We start from the raw sequence: 25,965 nt of genomic DNA on the forward strand, positions 1-25,965 counted from the left end.
ACCAAGCTGACCCGTAAGCGAGTGGTGGGATTTTTGCCCGAGCAAGGACTCTGCGACTGTGTCCGGACTCCATTATTCTCCTGGAGAACACAAACCCATCAGAAGGTATCCCAAAGAAAAGTTGTGTAAGAGGGAAGATCCTTGACTCTTCTGAAGTCAGCCGGAAAATCAGAGAATGAGTTGACCATTCCTATGAAAGCCGCATCTCCCGTGAGTCCTATGAACACGGCAGGTACGCGAGAGCTGAGGAGGCAATCGGACTTTGCAGGAATGAGCATAAAACCACCCTTCAGACTGAAGGGCTGAGCCTCCCCAAGAATTTCCGCTCTGCGCTAGGGTACGGTGGGCTGTTTGGGTACAGCTGCGGCATGTTAATGTTTGTGATTTCAGGTTAAACTGATCCTAAATCACCATCTTACTTTCCCTTCACGGCACCGGGAAGCGAACCGCGGCAGCAGCCCGGTTCCAGCACCCCCAACCCCCTTCCCCCCAGGGCGCTCGCCCACGGGTCCAGGGTGCTCCTGGGGTTTTGAGCCCCCCCCCCCCCCCCGTCACTCTCCTGGGGCTCTCAGGGACCTCCTGGAGTATCGGGGTGCCGGGGGAACCCCAGGACCGTCTCAGGTCTCTGGGTCATGGGGCTCCCGGGGGTTATCTGTGGCCTCGGGGCGCTGACAGGACTCCAGGACTCGCCCAGGATCACGGGCGTCCCCAGACCCATCCCGGGAGCTCCCCAGGATGGGGGGGGGGGGGGTGTCCCCAGGTCGGTGCTGGAGCTCCCCCGGGATCTGAGCACCCCGTAAGCCCCAGGCTTGTCCCCGAGCACCCCAAGTCTCCCCGCTCCGCGGACAGCCCCGGGTCCCAGGTTCATCCCGGGGCGGGGGGGGGGGCCAGGGCCGCCCCCAGACCGGCTGTCCCCGCGGCCGTCCCGGACTCCCCCGGGCCCGTCCCAGCGGCTCCCCCCCCCCCCCCCCCCGGGGGGGGGGCGGTGGTTCCGCCGGGGGCGGGCCGGGGCGGGGCGGGCCGGCGGAAGCGGGCGGAGGCGGCGGCGGCGGCGGCGATGGCGCTGGGGGGCGGGCGGCGGGCGGCGATGCCGGGATAGCGCCGGGCGGCCATGGCGCGGGGAGCCGGCCCGCCGCTGCGGCTGCTGCTGCTCCTCCTGCTGCAGCTCCTGGCGCTCCCCGCCGGCCGCGGCAACCGCACCGGCCCCGGTGAGTCCCGGCCGGGGATGGGGATGGGGATGGGGGGGGGGGCTCGGAGGCGGTTTGGGGATGCTCCGAGGGGATGTTCGGGGGGCGGTGAGGAGGGTTGAGGATGCTCCGAGGGGGTCAGGGTTGGGACAGAGGGGTACGTCTGGCTCCTTTGCCGGGGGGGGGGCTTCGCTGCCCGCCCCGGGGGCCGGTGGGATCCCGTGGGGCAGAGGCGCCGGTTACGTTAAAGTGAGCGGGGACTCGTCTGCCGCGCAGCCCCGGGAGCTGCTCTGAGTCCCGCAGCTCCTGCCGCGGGTGGTTTGGAGGTGGTTTCGTGATTTCCCGAGTGATTTGGATGCTCGGGGGCTCTATGAACCGTCTCCGGGGAGCAGTGCTTGTGTCGGGCGCTGCAGAGCAGCGAGAGGTCGGGCCCGGACCCAGAGGGGTTTCCGCTGTATCTGCGGTGGCTGTGGTTGTTTTGCTTGGTTTTGCTTTGTTTTCAGGTTACTTTTACTTCCAGCGCATGAAGGCAGCTGGGCGGGAGCAGGGGTTTTGGCAGAGCGGTGGGCTGCTCTTCGTGGTGGTGCTGGGGGTCTGGGGTCCCCGGGGACCGTGCCTCCCCCTCCGGAGGGTGAGCCGGCGGGTGCGGCGGTGGAAAGAAAGGTTTGGGGAGGTGAGGTTGGTTGCCTACTTCAGCCCGTCGTGGAGGTAAGCTTGTGCCAGCGGTGGCTGTCCGCTGTTGACAGTGGTTATCACTTCCTCATAGTCTGCAAAGCGTGGAGGCTGCTCCGGGGAGCCGATGGGTAAGATAGCCTTTTTCCCCAGGCCCACCCTCCTCTGGCATCCTGTTAGCTGGGTTCCCAGCCCTGGAGAGCTACCCTGCGCTTGAGGTGTGGTGGTTGGTTTGTCTGGGCGCCGTCCTGCCGGCTCGGGGAATGCCTCCGTAGGGTTAGATCTGAGTGCTGGTGAAGATCGGCGCCTGCCCAGAGGAGCGAGGGGTGCTCCTTCTAGAACGTTTATAGATGGATTTTTGACCTGGGCTACAGGAACAGGGTTTCTGTTAGCTTATCAATGGCCAAACAGCCTGCCACATAGCTATGTTTTTTTCTTGAGTCAGACTGATCACTGTCTCTGTAGCTTCAGACAGCGTCTGCTTTGAAATGAGGGCTTCATCCTTTTGACGGGAAGCCCTGACACCAGCAGTCAAGGTATCATTTCCTAAAACTACCATGAGATCATCTTTGGACAAACACATCCAAGCTATTGCAGGCGGCTCTTTATTCTGAAATTCAAATAACGTGTCTCCTCTGCATCTGTGATTCTACCGTGTTCTGTTTCTTGTCTTAAAAACACTTTCGGTTTTTGCTGTTTGAAATCTGCTTATGTGGAATCTACATGGGAGAGGATGGAAACAACATCCATTTGACAACTTCCTTGCTCAGTTTAAAGGGTTGTTTAACATCGTGGGACAGCCAAGTGGGACTTTACAGGTGTTGCCATGTGGGTGCAGAGCATACTGAATAGAGACACACGCATACAGAGCACAGCAAATACTAAAGTACACTCTCTTGATGCAAATGGGCTGCAGGAACACACGCCTCGCCTGCAGTGACCTGTCTTTCTGGCTTTTCTCTACTGATATTTGGTTTTAGCTGCCCATGGTATTTCCTTGTGAGCCCAGGCAGAGGGTGCCCTGGGAGTCAGCTTACCCACTCCCTGGGCGCAGGTCTTGGGTGTCCAGCGCAGCGAAGCCTGTGAACAGGGGCTTGGCTGGCTGTCACCACAAAAAGCTGTTTGTGAGTGGACTTTGGCCACGCTGATGTTTCGTCAGTACGGCCACAGCTGCTGCTAACCTGGTCGCAGGCAATGCGTGGGCAGGTCTGCCTGCCTGTCCTCAACCTGTTACTGCGCTTGAGCTCGCTCCTGATTGATCAGTCCTTAATAAATAGCACTGCCGATTGCTTGAGTTTTTAATTTTGCAGCCTGCCTGCCCTCACCTCCCCAAAAACCAAAAAAATCATGCTTCAGCTTCGTGAGAACGTGCTGGACGGGTGGTGACTGTGGCTGTTGGCCATGCAGAGCCTGACAGTTGGTGGGCTTGGAGCAGTTTGCATCAAGGCAGGAGGGCTTATCCCCATGCAGGTTGTCTGATGGGACCTGTTGCGTTGAGCAGGACCAGGGTTCTCCCAGCTCTAATCACACTTTGTGTCCCTGTCTACCCTTGTTCTGTGCCCAAACATCTCCATGGACTTCCAGAAACAAACATGCCGTGTGCATGCAGAGTGCAGCTGGGGATATAGACGCTGCTGATTAAAGACTGCTCCCTTCTGTAGCTCCTGTGCGTGAAATGTAACTGGGCTTGTAGGGGATCACGGCCAGCTCTTGTCTGTAATAGCCCACGCGCTGCACTGGCATTGCAGCCAAGGAGCGTTTGCTTGAAAAGCCCCTTTTGTGGTCTCTGCTCCTTGCTGGCCTAGAGAGCAGCGTAACCCCGGCATGGACATCGCAGCGGGACGGCTCTGCCCACGGGCTGTGGACTTCTTGCTGTCCTGCTCCAGGCTCACCCTTCCCCGTGACCTTGCCTGGCCCCATGCATTGAAGCGCTGCAAGTGCTGCTCCCTTGGCTGGACCCTGTGGGCACGCGGCCAGGGCAGCCCCTGCAGTGAGGCAAGGTGGCCGTGCTCTTTCTCCAAGAGCGAATCCTCCAGTTGACTTGCATGGCTGGTATTTCTTGCTTTCCTGTTTCCTCCTTTCCCTGTTGGGTTTGCAGAGTGCCTGGAGGCTTTGGCTTGGTAATTTGCCAGGGAATTAAACCCATGATTACCATTCCTGTCTCTTTGCAGCGCCGTGGGTGCAGGCTGACGTGCATCCTGCTTTCGGGCATAAATCATAGTTCCTGCTAGGATTAGGTTCCTCTTGGCATGAAGTATGTCCCAAGGCTCTGGTCCTGCCTGAGGACTGTTTTCCTCTTTCCTTGGCATCTTTCTTAAACTCAGTTGGGTCCTCTGTGTTTCCGACAAGACCCTGTGCAGTGCTGGAGGAAGCAAAGTTAAACTGCGCTTGCTGCTTTATTCTCCAATAGAAATGAGGAATCTGCGTCTGAAAGCTGCCACAGTTTCTCCCTACTCCAGGGAATTCTAGAGTAGGAAAGAAGCGTCTGGGAGGACTCAGCAGAGATGTAAAGACGTCATCTTCTACACCCTTGCTGAGTTTCATGAACCTTGCTTTCGGGTGGGCGGCATGGCCTTGGCTGTGCTGTCTCCGTGCAGTTTTCCCCCTTTCCCAACCCTGGCGGGATGTTTCTTTTCCATCCTCAAGTTGCAGTCTGGCTAGTTTCTTGCTGACAATAACACTCGTATATAATTTTGCAGGTGAAATTATCAGCAGGTTGGGGGTGACCTGTAGGCATAGCTGGGCAGAGGGATGGATGGAGGGTCTAGCTAGTCCTGATGGCACTTTGACTGAATAGCTGTTGTCCTCTTGCATGACCTTTCAGCCTACCCTAGGGCTGTTCTCGCTATCCCAGCAGCCTTTCGTCCAGGTAGGAAAGTCTTTAGACCTAGGAAGGTACCTCTGAAGGCAGAGTTAGGTTTGCAGCACGTGGATTTTCACCTTGCTGCATGTCACAGGAAGGCAGTGTGTTGCACAGTATGTGTATCCTGAGCTGGGTAAGACCGATAGCGTCAGCCCGTGCGCTCAGCAGAGTCAGACAAGGGCACAGCTCTTGCCTTTTGGCACCATAAGCTGCTGCTGGAGTCCAGAGCACCCCTGCGCTACCTGCACCCATCTGCTCTGCACCATTTGCCCCAGGGTTTGCTGCTGCTTACTCCATCACCTTTTCTTGTGCCATCAGCTTTTCCTCCTGATCTTTTCCGCCTCCTCAGTGTCTCCGATGATCTGTCATCTGCAGAGCACGTCTCGCAGAGCATAGTTAAGGCATCTTTTAGAGCCCTCTGGCTCCAGGTGACGGTTTTGTAGCAGGGGTGCGGGCGGTTCTGGCTGGAGGAACAACATGGATCACCACGTATCTAGTGGGACTGCGATGAGAAATCAGGGACTCAAAGGGCTCCTCTCCATCAACCTTAGAACTCCTGTGTGCTTCTGTGGCGGGTGTAGCCCTGCAGCCTGCCCCCAGCAGCCACGCCGGCAACTGCTGTGCTCTCTGCCTTTCAGACTCCCTGTATGTCTCCGAGTACTTCTCTCAGAGCGCACAGAAGCTGTCCTTCTACAGCTGGTATGGGAACGCTAAGCTCTTCCACTTCCATGTGCCAGAAGACACTGTGCTGCTTCGCTGGCTCCTGCAAGCATCCCGGGGGAAAGGACCTGAGTGCACCAACATGGAGATCACAGTGTATGTATGTCCCTGTGCCAGTGCTTGCCCACGTGGGCTTTCTGCCCTTCTCTTGTCCTTGTTGCTCATGGCTGTGGCTGGTTGGTTATAGGAGGCTGGGCATCTGTTCCCCAGTTGCAGCAGCCATAGTTTCTTAATCTGTGTTTAAACCTGTAGGAGAATTTTGCGTTCGTGTTACTGGTGGATCTGGGGCTATCAAATGTGGCGTCTAAGAGACACCTTAGAAACACTGGAAAGCCCTTCACAGTGAGGCTGGTGTTGCTGTTCGTGAGCAAAGGTGTTCCTGGACCTTTCTGTGCCTGGCAGGATCCTGCACACGGTACAGAAGGATGTGGCAGGACTACAAGGGGCTTGAGAGGACCCAAAGCTATTGGACACAGACAAATTCCCCAGTGCAGAGGAACTAGAGAGACTGGGGACACTTTGTGAGGGATGAGGCTGTGTGTGGAGCAGAGATAGGAGAGGAATGCTGAGTCCTGCAGACAAAAGAGCATGAGAAGATTGCAAACTCAATGCCAGTGAAAGAAATGCTGCTTAAAGCAGCACTGGAGTTGTTGGAGGATTTGAGGTCAAAACCTTGCAAGACTTTGAGCCATATCTTGGGAGGGTACCAAGTTTCCTGGGCAAGTTGTGCCCATGGAGACACGTGGGTCTCTGGCACCCACTCCACGGAGGTCTCGGGAGTGACTGAAGCTGCTTGGCTTGTGCTTCCCTTGTCAATCCTGGGAACAGACCGGTGCTCTTAGTTGCTCCAGAGCAGCCTGGCACAGATGATCTTCCTGCTTCCTGCTTCCCAGATGTCGTGGTTTAACCCCAGCCAGCAACTAAGCAGCACGCAGCCGCTTGCTCGCTTCCCCCCCACCCAGTGGGATGGGGGAGAGATTCGTAAGGAAAAAGGTAAAACTCATGGGTTGAGATAAGAACAGTTTAATAGAACAGAAAGGAAGAAAATAATCATCATCATCATCATAATAATAATAAAGTGACAATAGTAATAAAAGGATTGGAATATACAAAACAAGTGATGCACAATGCAATTGCTCATCACTCACTGATCGATGCCCAGTTAGTTTCCGAGCAGCGATCCACGCCCCAGCCAACTGCCCCCCAGTTTATATACTGGGCATGATGTCACATGGTCTGGAATAACCCTTTGGCCAGTTTGGGTCAGCTGCCCTGGCTGTGTGCCCTCCCAACTCCTTGTGCCCCTCCAGCCTTCTTGCTGGCTGGGCATAAGCAGCTGAAAAATCCTTGACTTAGTAGAAACACGACTTAGCGACAACTGTAAATATCGGTGTGTTATCAACATTCTTCTCATACTGAATCCAAAACATAACACTATACCAGCTACTAGAAAGAAATAACTCAGCCGAAACCAGGACACCAGATAGGTTTCAAGTAGTTTGGGGATGTGAGGGACAAGGCAACAGCAAAATGATACCCTAAGAAATGAAGACCAGCCCAGCTAAGCTCAAATGGGTTAATAACATACCCCCAGTCACGTTTGCTTGCTGGACCTGTTACGTTCTGTTGCAGCACAGTCCAAAAGCAAGCAAATTAAATGCCAAATTGGCTGCCCAAATAAATGTCTCGCATGTTGCTTAGCTGCCTGCTTTTCTGCTACTTCAAACGTTGGAGTGCTTATCTGGAAAGCAGAAGTGCTGGTGTGCTGAAGTCAGTCACATGGACCTTCCTTTGTAAGCATCTTTTTAGTCTGTCTGCCCGCCCTCCTTAAAAGAGGAAATAGGGAAGATGCAGATCTTTGCTAGAAAATGAAAGCTCTTCGTTGATGATTTAGCCTATATGGGGAATTTGCTGATGGTTATAAAAAAGGAGTAGTCTTGCATCTGGGGCTTAACCTTAGTAAGTGTGGAAATTTGCTTTCAGGCTTGATGGAACCATGTAAATCCTTATCTTAATAAGCAGCCAAGTTAAACCAATCTCTAAATAAATCCTAGATAAGCTAATAGCAGCCAGTCCTCACCAGATGAAACTGATGGCTCTTGTGGTCCACTCGAAAATGTTTTTTTTTTTTTTCCAGACTGCTCCCTCTCCGATCCCAGGCCAACCTGGGTGTCTGCTGATGAGTTTGCATCCCAGTTTATCATGCCAGTGTCTTTACACCCCTTGATTTATTCGCATTCTGGTTTCTCTCACAGGCACTTTCGCTTCGGAGCCCCTCCTGTAATTAATCCACTGGGCACTCGTTTTCCTGCAAATGCAACCGTCCGTCCTTCCTATAACATAAGCATCACTCTGAGCAGCGCTGTGCAAAACACCACCTTTGTGAACATCACCACCCCTGCTGCTGGAGACTGGTTCATCGCTGCCCATCTCCCTGAGGCTGCTGGCAGGATTGAAGTGAAGGTGAGGGTCCTGGTGAGGGTCTTCGCCACCGTACTCTGCCCAGTGTGCCTCGCCACAGCTGACCAGTGTGCTCTCCCCTCCTGCAGGGTTTCTCCACTCCGTGCCCCTATATGTTCCAGGCAGATATGTTTGTGCTCAGACTCACTGAGATGCCTGTTCTGGAGCCTGGTGTTGCTATGCCACAAACCGTTGTCTCGCCTGCTAAGCCACTGCATGTCAAGTGAGTGAGAACAGCAGATGGAAAGACCTGGGGCCGTTGGGGGGGGGGGGGGGGGGGGGCGCGGATTTCCCAAGGATGCTGCTTAGGAGAAGCCACTGTTGTTCCCACGTGGGGCTGGAGCTGGGGGGTCTCCGAGCCTGTTTGCCAAGCTCTCTGCAGCAGTGGTAGGGTTTGTATATGGAGCACGTGAGCGCCCTTATCCAACTCTTCCCAGATGGTCTTAGAGGTTCAGCTGTAGGAATTTTAGTTCTTTGAGATGTTTCCCTTTGGAAGGATTTTCACAACTCCAACCAGGGTAATCTAGTTCTTGCCACAAAGCCCCAGGGACTGTGGTGGGTCCTGGCTGGCTTGTGTTGAGAGTACATGCTCTGCAAACTGCCGACCCCTCTTCCTGCAGGGTCTTCGTTCCCAAGCATGCCGCAGGGATGCGGTTTGAGCTGCGAAGCTGCGTGACAAGTGAGCAAAAAGCGTGCGCTGTGCGGGTAGTGCTGGGCTCCATCACGCTGCCCCAGTCCTTCCAGAGGATCATCACCTGCGTGGGAAACGTAAACTGCAGCCTGGCCCTGGATTCACCCCCCTGGGAGAAGTGGCTGCAGATCATGGTGGAGAGTCTCGGTGCTGCCAATGCCAGTGTGTCGGTGGAGATGCTGGCTTCCTTCACAGGTGGGCTTCCACTTCCTCTAGCCCTATGGGAAGGACCAGAGAGAACATTGCCTACTGTGTCTCTCTTGGGCCTTTGGGTGGCTGGCTGTAGTGGCCTGTGTTCCCCAGCGTGCTGGTTGCCTGGGCATAACCTTGGGGGCTGAGACCTAGTTGTTGCTTCGGGATCAGAAGTGAAGGCTCCAGTGTTCACCCAAGGGGTGATACTCCCTGGAGCTGCCTGTTTTAGAAATGACTGAAAAGTTCAGGGTCTCTGAAGCAATGATGTTTTCCAGAGGCTGTTTGGGAAGCAGTGGCTGGCTTAAAATCTGACGGGGAGAGTAGACGTTGACTATTGATTGACCATAAGCAGGCTACAGACAGGAAACCATCTCAGAGGTTTACTTGGGGTAATGTCTTGGCTTGTAGTGAGGGGATGTCACCATTCAGGTGACACCTTGTGACTCAGGAGGTCACAAGGTCCTTGTGGCTGTGATGGACATCTTTGCATCCTCTTATTACGTGACTGTGATCCCTTTTTGACTCTTGGAGTCTTGGAAGCTTACCAACTAGGTAAATTTTTTAGTTTTCTTCTAGTGGGGGTTCTGCCATCTCTTCCTCAAAGCAGAGCCTAATTCCATGTGCTTGAGGGCCTGGCACTGGTAGCTGAGGTGTTAGAGGGGAGCACTAGAGTCTCTGGGAGCAATGGACAGGCTCCAGCAGTGGGACTCCAAGTGTGACATTCAGCTCCAGCTGCCGTGACGTGATGACTCGTGCCTGGAGCTGTATTGGGTTAGCTTCTCTCTTCTGCTCAGCCTTGTCTGCTCACGTCTGGGAAACTGGTAGAGACTTTTATGCAGCGTGTGGTTATGGGACAGCTAAGCGCTGTGCTCTGCCACTGGCCAGTGAATACTCCCTGGGTACATTGATGTGTTATGACGCTGTGTGTCATCACTTCTTCTGTTCCCACTCCACTTCCCTGCAGCTCCTGGTTTCTTCCATCCACTGTACCACTGTATGGCTTTCATCAGTGTTCCAACTTGCGGATGCTGATGCTAGAGTTCGTGGTGCCTTTCAGGGGCTGTAGCCAATACTGCAGTGCCTGAACCAGCTGAAATACCCCCAGTTTGTGCTATCACTTGAAGGTCTGGAGCTGCCGAGGCCCTGCCTGGGTGAGGTATTAGTCCTGGCTGTGCTGACTCCTCTTCTTTTTTGCTTTACAGCTTGCAGACCGGGCAGTACCAGTTCATTCCTTAACTTCAGCAGCCTAAACCAGAGCCAAGCTGGTCCCAGACCAGGTAGCACAGGAGCAGCAGGGAGCTCCGCTCTGCCTACAGGAGAGGCTTCACGCAATGTGTCTGACCAGAGGGGCTTCTGTCTGCAGTACCAGCCTGTCGTTCGTGAGGACCTGGATGTGGTGTCTGTGCGCTACAGGCTCTTGAATGGTCCCAGTGTGCCTGTGCACTCCATCTCCCCAACCCTCCTCCTCCTCAACCTAAACACTGGCATGGACAGCGGGGGTTCCCTCGTGGTCAATCTCCTGCTTAACAAGGTGCGGAGGCTGACTGATGGGATCGTCTTCTCTTTGCAGGGTTTTGCACCTGCTCCTGGGCTGGTTTGTCAGCAAACTCCAGGGGTTGTAGGTACTGGTGGGACTATTTCCCTTTCTTTTTTGTCATTACAAAACACTCTGAGCCTGTTCTAGCCAATTCCAGTGTGTCCCACCTGCCAACTCCAATTCAAATGCCACAGCTTGCTGGCATGTGGTGGCAGTGATGCAGAGGAGATGGAATGGAAAGCAGCTGCAATGCCATCTCCTCCAGGTGGGAGCCTGGTGCCTTGCCACCAGGAGATGAGACTGAGCAGGGAAACCCAGGGATGTTCCTGCCCGAGTTGCTGACTCCCAGACTCCTTCAGTGATACCCCGAAATCGGCCTCCTGAAATTCTGACGATGAATCTTGTCACAGGGGCTGGTTATTGCCTTCCCAAGGGTTGGAGCAGGGCTCAGTCCTGATGTCCTGCTGCCTCTGACTTCTGCCACTCTGTGCTCACACTGAAGCGATGGGCTCGTGTGAGTGTCCCAGCTGGGTGGCAGTTCCCCCCTCACAGTCCCCCCGGGAGGCTCTCTTGCCTTTCAGCCAGCATGCAGTGCGGTGCAGTGCAGAGCGAGGTAAACATGGGTTTGCCCAGAAAGAGCTGGTGAATTGATGGGTGATCTTGATCTGCAGGATTTATTGTCACCTGCTGCTCCTGTATACCGTGGGCAGCTTGGGAGATGAATTGTGCAGGGGGGGGGCGGCATCAGGGTGGTCTGATGTGGGACACTGCTCTGTTTGCACAGACGTCCGTGAGCCTGGCCAATGCCACCGTGGTAGCGTGTGTGAGCGCAGCTTCGCCGGTGCTGTCCCTCAATGCCACGCAGAACTGCAGCACAGGTATGAGAGACACTGGCACCCGCTGCCAGCTCAGCTACGCCATCTCAGGGCTTTGCTTTTAGACCTCATGAGCTGTAAACTGACTCAGGGCTTTGTGGGGTGTCCCAGGGAAGCTGATTTTGGCACAAGCCCTCCTGAGATCTTTGTGCTGGCATATGCTCTGGGGTGCTGGGGTGCAGATGCTACTCTGCACCAAAGGAAGGCCTGGTTACCAGCTGGTGCTCTTCCAGCCTCGTTGGCAGGAGGTTTGGGGATGGTCAAGGCCTTGCTGGTGTGCAGAGAAGCTGAGCTCTCTGCATTGGAGGATTAGCCAAGCAAACAGGCCGTTCCAGGTGCCTTGTGCTGTCCAGACAAGTGCTAAGAGCTGAGATAAAAGAAACAACAAGGGTCTGAGGAGCAAGAGTCCTCTCCGGATGGCTCCCTGGAGCCTCCTGAGGACAGGAGCAAGGAGCCACAGGAGCATCTGATTCCCATGTAACTGGTCTCAGCCTGGGATTGCCGCAGACCCTTCTCCCCTAGTCTTGGCCCATCACAGCACCCTCTTTTCTTTCAGCTTTTTTCCAGGGCTATCCTCTGAGCATGAGCACATCCTCTGCAGAAGCGATGCTGATTGTCCTGTACCCGCAGACGGATGACTGGTTCCTCTCCCTGCAGCTCATCTGCCCAAAGGGCCAGGGGTGAGTCTGGTGTGTCATCCTGCCTTGGGGCTGCTTCAGAGCACTCTGCCTCTGCATCCTGCTGCCCTTGGCTAGCGTGAGCAAAACCGAACCCCTGTCCTCACCACCGTGCCATGGGCTCATCTCACATGGTAGGGGCGAAGCGACAGCTGCGGAGGGGGAAGGAGGTGGGTGGCAGTGACGACTTGCTCTCTTGTGAGCACCCAAGCAGCTTGTCTGGTGCCAAGCTGGCATGTCTCATGCAGACTGTGGGTGGCAGAGCCTGCCTGGCTGAGCTTCCTCTTCCCCAGATGGATTTTGTGGTGATAAATTGGTAAATGAAAATGCTGCTGTTATTCCTTTGGGGGTCCCTGAGATGCAGGCAGCTGTGCCCATACTCCTGCGGTTTGCCTTCCTGGTGGTTCCTTGCATAAGGGGCCGAGCGCACGCTGTAAAACAGTGCTGGCGATGCTGGTCCTGGGTACCAGGGTCTGGGGAGAGCTGACACCCGCCTGCACGTTGGTTTGGCAGTCTGAGTGGAGAGGGAGCCCGCTCTGCTTCTAGCTCTTGGGAGGGGTGGAGCAGATCCCAAAACAGCGGGGAGCTTGCATGCACGAGCATGGCCTGATCCTCTGGAGCAGATTGCTCCCTGGGCACAAGGCTGCCCCGAAGGACTGGGCTACCAACGCGACCTGCTCTACTTACAGTGAATGTAACGCCGCAGAAGCCAAAGTGACCGTCTTCGCATACCTCACCCCCTGCTTCAATGACTGTGGGCCATATGGACAATGCAGCCTCCTGAGAAGACATGGCTACCTCTATGCTGGCTGCAGCTGCAAGGCTGGTGAGTGCATTTTCCTAGGAAGCTTTGCTGTCCTCCCCAAGGGGTGGCCACATTTTTCAGCGGTGGTATTTGTGTAAGGGAGCCTGGGGTCTGCTGCAGCTGCCAGGAGCAGCCTGGGGTCGTAGCACCTACCTAAAGAGCCCTCAGCACCCGTGGTGGCCTCTTTGGGAGCTCCCTGACTTCCCCAAGGGGTGCCAGGTTCTGGGAAGCACAGAGCAACCCAGGGGAAATGGGGAATCAGGCTGAGGACAGCTTTCTGCTGAATGGTAGTTTTGCTTCCAGCTTGGAGTCCCCCCGTCCCCACCCCAGGACTTAGAGAGGTGCTTCTGAGCATCCCCAGAGAGATCAGGGTGTCGGCAGGGCTGCCTGAAAATGCCTGCGTCGGAGCCTGTGCCTTCCAGGGCCGTTTGTTCTGTAGGGTCCTGGTATAGGACACGATGAAGCCAGGCTGCAGTCCCTGCTTGTGCTTTGCCGTGGTGCTCTGTCTCCTGCCAGGAGCCAGCATGCAGGCCAGCCCTTAGACTCAGAGGTGCCCCTGAAGGAGGAACATCTGTGTCAGCTGCTAATTATCTTAATGGGATGAGAAGACTGGGCGGGAGTCAGCGGTGTAGGGAAGATGATAGCTCTGCTGTGCTTGGGTGTGTGTGTGTGTACCTGTTCTCAGCAGAAGGGCAAGGCAAAATGTGGTTCACTGCTGCTTTGGGCCTGAGCCAGGATGTCCCTGCTGTCTGCTGCAGCGCTGATGATGGGCGAGGAGCAAGATGGAGAACAGCATCCTAATTTCCCCGAGGGGTGCCAGGTTCTGGGAAGCACAGAGCACCCAAGGGAACTGGGGAATCAGGCTGAGGACAGCTTCTGCTGAATCACTAGGAGGAAAATGCCCTATCTGCATATTCGTGACCCAGAAATAAACTGGAGAGAGCAGCCTCCCTGGGCCCTGCCTGGCAGGGTGCCGGCAGAAGGGGCAGAGCTGCTGGCTTGGTTTCCAGTGGCACTGTAGTGGGATGGATGCTACTTTTAACTCTGCCTGTTGACCGTGGAGTGTCTGCACATACACCGGCTGCCCTGTGACTGACCTCCTTTCCCCAAAAAGAGGGCATGAGCATCCTAATCTTGAATTAAAATAATTTAAATTAAAAAAATAAACAAAAAAAACCAAAGAAAAAAAACCAACAGGTTTGTGTTTATAGAAGACTGTCTCAGCTCTGTCCTTGGTATCCAGGCAGCAGGCTGAGAATTGTCCCCTGTTGTCAAGCCTGGAGCATGCACTGTCCTCTAGGAAATTTTCACTCCCACTGTCCTGTGCAGACCTGGATGTCACCCTGGGGTGAGGCAGCGGGTTTGGCCACCCTGGAGGAGTTGAAGGGAGATCAAATCACACCTTGCACTGCCCACAGGGGTTACAGGGACCCTGGAGCTGGGCTCTTCTGGGGGAGCACAGGGAAAGGGCAAGAGACCACAGACACAGGTTGCAGCAAGGAAACTTCCAGCTAAGTCGAAGACAACAAATTTTCCCCCATCAGAGTTGTTCGTCTTTGCACAGTATCCAGGTCTCCATCCTTGGAGATCTTCAAAAGTCAGTTGGGTAAGGCCCAGAGCAACCTGACCTGGCTTTGCAGTCTGCCCTGCTGTGACAGGTGGTAGGACAGGAGCCCAATGGCTTCCTCAGTGCTGTGGGTCATTCTCCACCCTGGTTCCTGGGATCCGTAGGGATCTTGCTTCACATGACGGTGTAAGCTGGGTGCACCTGAGCCTTGAATGCTTGATGTACCACCAGCAAATAGCATGTGTGTTGAGTTACTGTAGGGATGAAAAGTACCAGCTTGGACAGACCCATACTGTACGTAGGATGGCCTCTGCTACACGGAAAGAACCTGGGGAATGCCGTCAGAGCAGACATGGGGCCCTGCTGGGGTTCCTCAAGACTTTCCACAGCAGAGCATGTGATGAGTAACGAGACTATCCTGAGAACAGGAGTGCGAGCAGCTGATGGAGCAAGGGAGAGGAGGCTCATGGATAGTCTGGGGGTGTGATTGCTTCTTCTGAAGTGTCCCAGGCTCCTGCTGGGTGCTGTGGGAGGACAAGGTAGAACATGTGAGATCCGCACAAGCCTCTCTGCTCTGCAGGTTGGGGCGGGTGGAGCTGCACGGACGATACCAAGGCCCAGTCTGTCGGTGCACAGAACCTGGCCACCCTCCTGCTCACCCTGAGCAACCTCATGTTCCTGCCGGCAATAGCGGTTGCTGTTTATCGCTACTACCTGGTGGAGGCCTCCGTCTACACCTACACCATGTTCTTCTCCACGGTAGGGTTTGCGTTTTGTCGGGTCCCCTGCCAGCTCCCCCTGAGCATCAGGGATGCTGCATCGGACTGAAGTCCTTGGTGGAGCAGTCCATCCTGGAGCTCCACCAGGAGCTTCTAGGATCATTGGACAAGCACCTCCACGGACACATCCTGCCCCTTCAGACCTTGGCAGGAATGTTATTTTCACTCGGCTCTTCCACCCACACTGCGGGTGCTCGTGTTTGGGGGTGGGACCCCAGGGAGCTTGAATGGGGTTGGAGCAATGCACACTAGAAGGGTGCTGTCCTAGGAGCTCTCGGCTGCTGCAGATTGATGGCTGCTCTCATCTGCTTTCTGTAATGCCGTGGTGGTTTGGTGGAGCTTCCTGGAGGCACTGCCAGGAGGGGTCCCGGCTGCCATGGGCTGAGCCTTCTCCTGCCTCTCCCTCCCAGAAAGCGGTGTGCTGCTGCTGGATTCATGCTAGCCTTTGCTTTTGTCCCCGCCTCTAGTTCTACCACGCGTGTGACCAGCCAGGCGTCGCAGTGATGTGCATCATGGACTACGATACACTACAGTACTGTGACTTTTTGGGCTCCGTGGTGTCCATCTGGGTGACGATCCTGTGCATGTCCAGGGTGAAGAAGATCCTGAAATACGTGAGTGTCGGGTAACCCTGCGCAGCAGGGCCAGACCTGAGCCAGCTGAGCCGCAGGTAGCCATGCTGAGCCCTCTCACGGCTGTATTTTAATGACACAGCCCAGCCTGGTGACAAAGCCTGTTTGTCACCCAGTGCCACCCTGATTTTTAAACCAGTGGCTTGTTTTGTCCCAGGAGTTTGTATCATGAACCTGTGTAATTGTAGGGACTGGGCCTGAAGGGACTGAGATTTGTGGGAAAGGTTTGTGGGTCCTCTGGTTTCTCCTCCTTGAAGGTGCAGCTCCTGAGTCCTGCACGCATGCAGGGCTGGGTGGCCGGGAGGTGAGGTCCTTCCTGCCTCTGGCATGGCTGGCTGTGCTCTAGCAGCAGATGAGCTGCTGACGATAGTGGTGATGTCTCATTCCCAGGTCCTTTTCGTCTTGGGGACCCTGTTAATTGCCATGTCCCTGCAGCTGGACCGCAGAGGGGTGTGGAACATGATGGGTCCCTGCCTCTTTGCCCTCGTCATCATGATTGCAGCGTGGGTAAGTAAGGGCAGCCAGGCAGGACCTGCTGCCCTTAGCTCCCCTCTGGAGAATGATGGTGGCAGAGCAGACACCAGGCTCCAGCCCATCCACAGGCATGGCTTGATCTCCTTGAAACACCCAGGGGGAGAGGGAGCAGGGCAAGGGATTCACCTTCCACCCCTCCAGTAGCTGAGAAATCTGTTGGTTACAGGTCTCAGCACAGTGCAGCCGCTGCAGCTCCAGTTGAGCCCACACCCGTGGCTGCAGTGTTGTCCCAGAACGGTCGGCTGTTGCTCGTGCCCTGGGCAGAAGCTATAGCATCTGTGCTGGGCTTTGGTGGCTCAGCTGGATAGGGGCTTTTGCACACAAGAGATGGCCCCAAGAAGGGGGGAAGCTGAATTTCTCAGGGGCAGCAGGCACACCCTCTGCTGTCAGGTTGGCAGAGGCTCCTGGGTCAGGCGGCACTGCCTGTTTTCCCCCTGCCTAAGCTTCTGTTTGGCTGCGTAACCCTTCTGTGCTCTGACACCTCCAGGTTTACCACGGAGTGAAGCGCAGACACTGCTACCCCTCCTCGTGGAAGCGCTGGGTTTTCTACCTCCTCCCAGGGATCACCTTGGCTTTCATCGCCATCTCAGTATATGCATTCATGGAAACCAATGAGAACTATTACTACACCCACAGCACCTGGCACGTGCTGGTGGCTTGCAGCGTTGCTTTCCTGCTTCCTCCTCGGGACAAGCATAAGAAGCCCTGGGCCTGGTCACAGAAGCTCACTTGTCGCTATCAGATCTGCCAGAACGACCGTGAGGAGCTCTATGCTGTGACCTGAACTGCTTGGCTCCCAGTCGCAGAGGTGGAGGAGGGCTGGTGAGGTTGCTTTTCGACTGGGCTGCTGCTCTCCCACACATCAGCGATCCTCTTACGTGCTCGTTCACTGGAGGGTGCAGTATGGACCGGGTTTAAAGATGAAGATGGTGGACTTGTCTTGTGAAGGCAAGTTTGAGGCCACCTCTGCTTTTCTGCTGGGATGGGGCAGGCTCTTTGTGGTTCTAGATCAAGGAATAGCCTGTCCCCCACCTCCCCATGGCCCTGGGGGAAATCACCAACCCTTCTTCCCCTCCTGCTGCGTCCATGAGGCTTGGGCTTAGCCCACACTGAGCTGGACCCAGGGCTTTGGCTGCTGGGTTCTTCTCTGCACCCCCTGTCCTAGCAGAGGACTGTAGGACAGGGATTTCCCCTGCCATCCTGCAATCAGCATTTGAACCCAAGAGAAGAACGGGTTTCTTCTGATCTGGGGGGCAAATGCTGCCGCGTGCCCTTGGTGCTGATGGGGAGGGAGGGAGCTGATCTCGGTGTGTGCCGGGCCCTTGGCCACCGTCTCCACAGGGGTCTGGAGCCTCTCTCCCCATGAAACAGGCGGTGCTGCTCTTACCTAGTCCTGATTCTGAGGAGGGAAGAACAAGGCCAGGACTTGGTCCCTGGATTCAGGATCAGACTTGGCAGGAATGTGAAAAAACCCCATGCAGGGACATGCAAGAGGCATCAACAGCATCTCGCCCAGAGCTGTGAAACCTGCAGCAGTGCAGGGTTTAGTCCAAGTTTAACTTTAGCCCTCTTAGCTCATCTAGAAGGAGCCAGGCTGCTGCACTGTCCCCTTCCTCTCTTGATGTTCAGGTATTCACTGTCTTCCTCACTGTCTTCCTCCCCTCTGTGGGTTTGGCGTGTGCGCAGCTCTGCCTGGGGCAGCGTAGGTGGTCCGGGATGGTGTCTGAGCTGTGCACCCCCTGCTCCTCCAGCCTGCTGTGCCTCGGAGGCTGGATTTGCTGCGGAGTCACGGCCGATCTGAGGCTACTGGCAGCGTCCCACCCCAGCCAGGAGCATCGCCATGGGCTCCCCGGGTGGCTACGGTCTCCTTTGCAGCATCTGTCTCACCTTAGCCTTACTATAGGGCGTGCAGGCATCAGAAAGCAAGGGCAGAAACTTGGCAACCGGGAAAGTTGTTTTTGCCCATCCTTATTCTATAGATAAGGGCTCAAATACATCGTTCCTTGCTGGTTTATTCCAGCTGTGGTCGGTCTGGTGTGTGCTGCTGGGAGCCGCTCCTCACGTGGCTTTGAGGAGGAAAGAGCTATTAATGAAGGATTTGCCTCGGGGTTATTTCTTTGCTTTGGAGAGCGCCCAGCCTTCTGCTCAGCTCTGCACTTTATCCCTCTGCCTCCCCTTCCTCTGCAAACTCTGACTTTTTAAGCGGACGCAGGACGAGCGAAGGGCACTCGCCTGCACCCAGCGGTGTCGTCCCCACGTCCCCCGCCTTTCCTTTTGCTGCTGCCATCCACGACAGCACGGCGGGAGCGGGGGGGAACGTGGGGCCCTCAGGGTTTCCTCCAACTTTTATCGCTTTTAGGCACTTTTTTTCCCCCCCCCTCCCCATCTCAGTTTGCACAGCGGCGTTGCAGCCCCGGCGCTGAGGCAGGCACCCGCCGCTCCTTCACAGCCGTGCCGTCCCTGCCAGGCCGCCCGTCCGGCCCGGGTGCTGCCGGTTACCAGAGAAAGCAATAATTCCTCGTCCGGCCTTTTCTTTCGGGGCTTCTACGCCTCGAAGCGGAAGCTTTGGGGTGAGAGATCCTGCTAAGGTGATTGTTTATTTTGTGTTTGATCGTTGAAATTCTGCTTTTGTGTGTCCACCCCTACCCCCCCGCCGCGACTGTTGGCCCTGGCACGAGGTTGTGTTAAGTGCTGGGGCAGGGTTGCTAATTATTTTGGGTAAAATCTGAGCGAATCCTTGTGTTGGGGAAAAAAAGGTGGTTGGTTTTTGTTTTTTTTTTTTTCTTTTCCTTTGCTGTTAATACCTGTGATTATTTTATACGGTAAATTTTAAAGCTTACAATTTTATAATTTAATAAAGGTAATGGTATTTGAGGGCAAATATCGGCTGGAGTCGATCCCGGTGGGCTCAGGGCCGGAGCAGCAACTGCCGGGCGGGCGCCGGCCGCGGGCGAAACGCGGGCGCGGCGCGGCCCCTGCCGGCCGCCGTCGTCTCCCGTGGGGGCAGTCCGCGTCAGCCAATGAGAGGCGGCTCCCGCCCCGCTTCCGGCCGCCTTGGGCGCTGGGAGCGGAAGCGGGCGGCGGCGGCGACGGGCGATGCCGCTGCACCGGTACGCGCCGCGGCTCTGGCCCGCCCTGCGGCTGCGGGAGGGGATCTGTGCGCGGCTGCCGGAGCACTACCTGGCGGCGTTGCAGGACGATACGCCGCCCACGCCCGTGCACTGGCGGCCGCTGGGCGTGCGCTACCGACGGAACCCGCGCACCGGGGAGCGGGAGCGCGTGCAGGACGTGCCGGTGCCGGTGTACCTGCCGCCCGCTGCCGACGAGGGGCTCTGGGGCGGCGAGGGCTGGATCAGTGGCTTCCGGTATGCGCGAAACGACAAGGTGAGCTCTCCGGCCGTTCCTTACCCTAGGCCGGTGTTACCGGGCCGGCGGTGCCCTGCGGCGGGGGGGGGGACGGGGACGGGTGACCAGGGCCTGCTGGCAGCGGCCTCCGCCTTCCCGCTGCGGCACGGGGCTGCGTCTTGGGCGGCCCACCCGGCCCCTGGCGCAGCCTCAGCCCGCTGGGGCGGGCAGCGGCAGCAGCACCCCCCGGGGAGGGCAGCGTCCCCGGCCCTGACCGCCGTTCTCTGCCCAGCTCTCCACCAGGCTGCCCAAGACGTGGAAGCCGCAGCTCTTCGACCGGCAGTTTTACAGCGAGATCCTCGACGCCACAATGACCATCACCGTCACCATGCGGACACTGGACCTCATCGACGAGGCCTACGGCTTCGACTTCTACATCCTCAAGGTGAGGCCCTGCGCCCGGCAGGGCTGGCGGGACTCGCTGCACGGCAGCCTCAGCGAGGCAGGTCTGCGCCCACGCTGCCCTTGCTCAGGGGCTTGCAGCTAACCGCTGCTGTTAATGTATTAGTGCAGGTCTAAACCCTCCAGCCTTTCATACCCCCTTGATTGGAGCCCTTGGTATTAAAGATCAGAACGGTGATCAAATTAGCTCCAGAACAAATCCAAAGGATCTTTCCCCTTTCGTGACATGTGTCCTGAGAGGCTCTATAGCTTGTGGATAAACTGCCAGTGTTGTCTACATGGTGATAGACTTGCGTGTTCTCTAGCAGATGGCCTCTTGGTGCAATTTAACATCAGACTTTATTTCTCCAGACTCCAAAAGCCGATATGTGCTCGAAGCTCGGGATGGATTTGAAGCGAACGATGTTGCTGCGACTGGCACGGCGGGATCCTAAACTGCATCCCAATGATCCAGCCAGAAGAGAGGCGATCTATAATAAGTACCAGGTGGGTGCCTGACCTGCAGTTCCTGCCCTGGTGTCTGCTGTGTTGTTTGCTGGTCGTCCAGACTGATAATGCCATAATTACCCTGTCACAGCACAAACCAGCATTAATGCTTCTGCGTTTAGGGTTAAGGGTATGGGCAACAAAGATCTAGACGTCATTTGTCAGGTTTTTCTTGTTTCTCTGTGGGCTGCTAATTTCTGTACTGGTGGTTTAGGAAGACGAAAGCCTGTATTTTTGCTGTGATTGAGGTCCGTGAGGGTCTGCAATAAGTACTGGTAGGAGCTGGCACTGCCAACAGCAGTGAGAATTTGTACTGACGCTGTAGCAAGGAGCCCAGACTGCCTGTGTGCAGCTTAGTTTTGTGCAGCTGGTGATGGTTGTCAGCATAGAAACACCACCAGCATCCGGAGTTGTGCTGAGAAACAGCTGCAGACCTATGCAAAGGAGAAGCACAGCAGTGGACATGACTGATCAGAGAAGGCAGGACCCTTGCTAAGAGAAAAGGGGAGAAGGGAAGTGGACTTTGGTTGCCAGAAATGAGGGAGTAGTGTTTTAAGATTTGTCCATAGCAGTGTTCCTACTGGATTGCATGGTTGTGTGAGTTGGGCATAGAGAGGATCTGCATCTTAGTCACCTTGAAAGACTGTACCACCTGCTCCTTCTTTTATCACAGGAATTTGTGATCCCAGAAGAGGAAGCTGAATGGGTTGGCTTGAGTTTAGAAGAAGCAATAGAAAAACAGAGGCTCCTAGAAAAAAAGGTGAGTTCATGAGGCAATGCTTAGCACTGAGGTGTCATAGCTGCATCAGGCTGCACGTCCAGCTGATCTGAGCAGCCTGAGCACTCCTGAGCAATGGAAGTGGTGCTCTGAAACTTCTGAGCAGCCACGTGAACCTGGTTAAATTTGGGTGCCCAAAACCTGGGGCTGGGTTAAAGTGCATCGTAAACCAGATCCCCTGATCAGGGGAGAGATCCTTAGGGGGATGGCTCATAACTCATGCCCTGTTCCGCGAACATCTTTGTCTTTGGTTGCCATCTGCCATACTTCTTGTGCTTTGGGACACGTGGATACAAGCTCAGGGCCCAGTTTGTGACCCTGTGTTGCTGCAGCTCACTTGTTAGAAGCAATACGCAGAGGAGGGCGCACCAGAGAGCTGCTGGGGCAAAAGGGCTTCCTGGGGTCTCTTGGCAACGTTTCCCCCAGACCTGTTGGTCCCTGTTGTGGCTGCAGCAGGAACAGGAGGTCAGGAGCACTGACTGCATGAGGCAGTGCTGTGCCCTGAAACCTGTGGGGCTCCAGCTTCTTCAAGGGGTATGTTCACTCAACGTGCTTCAGTACTGCTCTGATTGAGGGCAATGTGAGGAGGGAGGGAAGCACTTTTAGAAGGAAAGGGATTCCTGAGAGCTGCTGATGCAGGCAGAACTGGGAAAGCTGATGAACGTCCCACATAGGTGCCTGTCATCTTTGAGGCAAGGTTACAGAGCTGAGCAGCAGCTGTGTCTCGAGGAACAGCATAGTAGGTTGCCTTGTTCAGCCACTGAAAGAAACCCAGTCGCATCTTCCTCTGGTTTTAACTGTTAGCACTTGCGCAGCACTGGCTCCCTGGGCTCTCCATTAGACTTCACCCCTCGCTGTTGCTCAGGTTCACTCCTTTTAAGTGGTTTATCTCCTGCTTTGTTTCAGGACCCTGTCCCACTCTTTAAGGTGTATGCTGAAGAGCTCGTCAACCAACTGAAAGAACAGGCACTGCAGAAGCAGTAGGAGGAGAGAAACCTTTGGAGCAAAACCCCTGCTGCAGATCAAGCTATGGGGTTCAGTGAGTCTTCTGTCTGAACCACGCTTGTGTGGAAGAGGCCACATGAAGAGCGTGCCCAGGAACATGTTGCAGTTGTTGAAGTCTAATGACAGCCTAAATTCAGTGAGGAACCATTTCTGTGGGCTGAGGAAAGAATTTCTGTCCTGTGGCCTCTGAAAGTGTTCTTGTAAGACTGACTTAACGTGATTCTTCTGCCTGTACAAGTAGTTGGCTGCTGTTGAGAGCTTGATCACAATACAAAATGAAATATGCATTTTAGGAATATCAGTAAACTTTTCTCTGATACTGATTGCTCATTAGTGTATTACAGTGGGGACTGCCAGACACAGTGGTGGTGTAACTTAGATCGATCCCCAGCCTTCTGCAGCAGAGACGATTGTGCCCCAAAAGCATGACCCCAAACCCCTGCGCCAAGCAGTGCCTGCCAGCAGGTGGGGCTGAGCTCCCCGGCCACAGTCGCTGGCCGTGCAGCTCACTCTAACCCCTGGGATTCCAGTGCTGTTTCTGTTTTAAGTTGGTGACTTTTAAATCTCTTATTTTGTAAAAAAGGTAGCTGAAGTGGGTGTTCAAACCTTTGCTCCTGTCTGGCAACAAGGGACTAAAAAGCACTTACCATAATTACGTGCTAGTGAAAGGCACTGTGTATCACTGGTGCCGTCTGTAAGCTTCATGGTTGTGCAGTGGGTTTCTGGCTGGAGAAAAAACAGCCTCTCCTCCCTTTCCCTTTAGCTCTGAGGTGAGGGACAAGCACAGAGCTTGCAAGATGGACCTCGTGTGAGCCTTATCTCTGGATTGTCACTTGCCCTCAGAAGAGACTTCACCTTAACCACGTCTTGGGATGACACATGCTTGCCCTTTCTATCTAGCACATAAGGGCAAGTGTACGGTCTTGGTTTCTGAGCCACAGGACCCATGATGAGATAGAAACCGGGCTTGTAGAGCAGCGTGTGACAGCACTGGAATGGAGTAGGGCTGCAGGGGAGCGGAAATTCCCAGTGCCTTAACGTCTGCCTTAAAGATTTGGGGGAGAGGTGCTGCGGAGGTGGTCACTGAGTAGGCACAGAGCGTCTGCAGGGCTGTGCTAGGTGGCTGGGGATGAGGGAGGTGGTTGACGTGAATGTGATCTAAATGGTGGTGTTTCATGAAGACCAGACTTCTCTGCTGCCTTTTGGGCCAGGGAATGGATTTGAGCCCTCGCAAGGGGTATTTGAGCCCCCAGGTGTGTGTGGCACAGCTGTGCAGCCCCTGACTGGTAGGGCTGCTTGGTCAGGGGCTGCCAGGCTGGGGCTGTGCTGTCTACACGGGCACAGGAGGTGCAGCGCTGCAGGGGATGGGCTGGGTGGCAAAAGCTGGGGTGTTTCCAGCCTGCATGTATGTCTCGGCTCTGGGAGTCCAGGTTCTCAAGAGCAAACTGGCACAGAAGGTCGCATTTGCCTAATTAATGATTTTTGTAGCTAGGCCGTCACAATGACATTTGCTTATCTTCTCTCTCTTCTGCAACTGAGCTGAGTGGGAAGCTGCTGCCCAGCTCCTCAGGGACCCTGACACTCTGCCCTCGTTAGAGATAATTAGCTGGGACAAGCTCCTTGTTTGACAGCTCTGCTCATCATTAGGGCTAGCCCAGCTCATGCATTTTAATGCAGCTCTGAGCAAAGCTCCAGACTGTGGCTCTGTCCCAGCCCCCCTCCGTAGCTTTACTGGAATGTGCCGGTGCTGGTCTGGCCTCTCGGGCCCGGTGCAGCTATGGCAGAGCGTGGCTGGCACCTGCCCGAATCCTGCTCTCCGCCCTGTGGGGGTCCCTGAGTGCCCCATGGCTCCTCAGCAGTGAGGGGGGCTGTTTGGGACGGCTGAGTGGGCAATTATCAGCTCCTTCTCTGTACTGGGGCTAGTAAGTCTTAGTTATGTAAAATTATCTTCCAGTTGTGGTGCCGTATCTCTCGGGGAGAGCTTTGGCTGTACGTCCTCCCCAGCTGCACTGCTGGTATTGCCCATCCTTGACTCCGTTCTTCAGTGCTGCTTGTTTTGCATGCCCAGTCTGCAGGATCTGCTGCCTTGGGAAGGTTTGTTGGGTGAGGAGGGGTAATGGGAGCTTTCGGCCAGGCCTGGGGGAGACCTCCTGTCCTGCTGGGGGTAGGGGCACTGCAAGGGTGCAATAGGAGCTGCAGGAGCTTCTCCGTGGGGAAGCGATTGGGGATGTGGTTAAGCCTGACTTCTGAGTTGGAGCCCTCCATTTTCTCACCCTGCCTTCTCTAAGAAACCTTCCCCTTGCTCCTTTCCCTACACCGATGTTGGATGTGGCTGGGAACTTCCCCCAAAGGACACACACTCATGGAGATACTCTGCTGACTTGAGGAAAATTGGAAACTCTGCTTGCGGGCCAGGGGTACTGCAGCTTCAGAGAAAGCAAAGTTGCAAGCATGCAGGGCTGGCTTGCCCTTCTTCTAGGCAGAGTAGCAAATGTCTCGAGGTGGAGAGGAAGCCCCTGTGCAGTATTCGGGGTAGTTTGGGCTACGGTGCCCCCAGCCAGGTTACCTTGAGGAGGTGGAGGAGTATCTCAGGGCCCGGTATTAAACCTGTGGTGGTTTTACGCCTGTTCATTTGCAACTCTGACCACAGACAGAGAGCTTGATTCTGCTTGTACGGTGGTGGTGGTTTTTACCTGTCTAGGTCAGCTCAGTCTGGCAGATACCAGGTTCCTTCGCTGCCCTCGCAAGGGGAATCGGAGGAGCTGGTGGTTTGCCATGACAACGTGTTCCCAGGAAGCCACAGGTGCCACAAACCCGTGGGTGCAAATTGGGTGCTGTCAGCTTGAGGCTGCAAATCCACCCCGGGACAGGGGAAGGGCCTGGCTGCCGAGCACAGCTCAGACCCGAGCACTGCCTCGGGCTTCAGCAGAGGTCCCCAGCCTCCTGCTTCTGTCCTGAGGCCAGGCGCCGTGCATGTCTAACGCCAACCACCACGAGGATCCTGAGCACCGCTGCAGCCTGCGCGGCAAACGCCAACACACAGGCTGGGAGCAGAGACCCAGCGGCTTGCAAGGACCGACAGCCACCGACAAACTGCCAGAGAGCCCTGCACAGGGTCACCTTGAATTTGGCAGCTTAAGATAAGGCTGGGGAAGCAGTGGAGACTGCTCAGAAAGGGCAACAGTGAAAAACGATCTCGGCAAGACAGCAATGAAAGGAAAAATCCCAAGGCAAACTGGCAGGCCAAGGTTTGTGCCGATCTGTTGATGCACTTCCCGGGCAAGACAGCTGCTAGCTGGCATCTTGACTGCAGAATCACTTGGTTGTTTTATTTTCCTGCGCAGGGACTGCAGCCAGCGCTGGGAGGACTTCTGACGGGGCAGCAAAACAGGGCTAGTCATCCAAACCCAACTCTAGCACTCTGCCTGAGGCTTTCACTCAAGCCTCAGGTTTCCTTGGCCGCCGCAGGTAAGCACCGCTCAGCAGCACGTCGGTAAGCACAAACAAGGGAAGGGCTCGGAGCACGCCACGCGTTGTGCCAGGGCTCCCCGTGGACTGCAAAGCCATGAGCTCCCGAGAGCCGCCCTGCAGAGTCACAGCCGGGGAGGGCACCTTGAAGGTCGCCTGCCACAGGTGACAGCCCTTCCCAGTGTCCCCAGGGCCAGGCAGTCCAAAGGGAGGTGCCAAGTGGTCCGTCA

General features: G+C 55.5%; 2 protein-coding genes across 4 annotated transcripts; both read left to right on the forward strand.

Moving 5' to 3' along the window:
* The first annotated feature begins 1,080 nt into the window (after positions 1-1,080).
* PGAP6 (post-glycosylphosphatidylinositol attachment to proteins 6) lies at positions 1,081-18,778 on the forward strand. Of its 2 annotated transcripts, none has more exons than XM_030001977.2 (13): positions 1,081-1,208; positions 5,361-5,538; positions 7,698-7,905; positions 7,992-8,125; positions 8,523-8,788; positions 9,988-10,316; positions 11,107-11,200; positions 11,754-11,877; positions 12,564-12,700; positions 14,827-15,005; positions 15,493-15,639; positions 16,048-16,164; positions 16,679-18,778. In XM_030001977.2, the coding sequence occupies exons 1-13, from the start codon at positions 1,112-1,114 to the stop codon at positions 16,973-16,975; spliced, it is 2,307 nt and encodes a 768-aa protein (XP_029857837.1). In that variant the 5' UTR covers positions 1,081-1,111; the 3' UTR covers positions 16,976-18,778. The 2 variants fall into 2 exon arrangements, with proteins under 2 accessions (XP_029857837.1, XP_040976175.1); XM_041120241.1 differs by lacking the exon at positions 1,081-1,208 and adding an exon at positions 1,913-2,745 and having other exon boundaries at positions 5,361-5,542.
* A 409-nt stretch (positions 18,779-19,187) lies between these two features.
* On the forward strand, positions 19,188-22,586 carry MRPL28 (mitochondrial ribosomal protein L28). 2 transcript variants are annotated; one of them, XM_041120242.1, is made up of 6 exons: positions 19,188-19,575; positions 19,829-19,981; positions 20,350-20,484; positions 21,158-21,244; positions 22,169-22,261; positions 22,329-22,586. In XM_041120242.1, exons 1-5 carry the CDS (start codon positions 19,288-19,290, stop codon positions 22,244-22,246), a joined length of 741 nt encoding a protein of 246 aa, XP_040976176.1. In that variant the 5' UTR covers positions 19,188-19,287; the 3' UTR covers positions 22,247-22,261; positions 22,329-22,586. The 2 variants fall into 2 exon arrangements, with proteins under 2 accessions (XP_040976176.1, XP_029857838.1); XM_030001978.2 differs by having other exon boundaries at positions 19,192-19,575; positions 22,169-22,586.
* The last annotated feature ends 3,379 nt before the right edge of the window (positions 22,587-25,965 follow it).

The sequence above is a fragment of the Aquila chrysaetos genome, chromosome 25, assembly GCF_900496995.4.
Source record: "Aquila chrysaetos chrysaetos chromosome 25, bAquChr1.4, whole genome shotgun sequence".
Lineage (NCBI taxonomy): Eukaryota > Metazoa > Chordata > Aves > Accipitriformes > Accipitridae > Aquila > Aquila chrysaetos.

Coding starts and splice junctions, on each gene's coding strand:
- PGAP6 (XM_030001977.2), top strand. CDS start 1,112: ATGGCGCGGGGAGCCGGCCCGCCGCTGCGGCTGCTGCTGCTCCTCCTG. Junction 1,209..5,360: donor CGGCAACCGCACCGGCCCCG/GTGAGTCCCGGC, acceptor TCTGCCTTTCAG/ACTCCCTGTATGTCTCCGAG. Junction 15,006..15,492: donor ACACCATGTTCTTCTCCACG/GTAGGGTTTGCG, acceptor CCCCGCCTCTAG/TTCTACCACGCGTGTGACCA.
- MRPL28 (XM_041120242.1), top strand. CDS start 19,288: ATGCCGCTGCACCGGTACGCGCCGCGGCTCTGGCCCGCCCTGCGGCTG. Junction 19,576..19,828: donor GGTATGCGCGAAACGACAAG/GTGAGCTCTCCG, acceptor TTCTCTGCCCAG/CTCTCCACCAGGCTGCCCAA. Junction 19,982..20,349: donor TCGACTTCTACATCCTCAAG/GTGAGGCCCTGC, acceptor TTATTTCTCCAG/ACTCCAAAAGCCGATATGTG.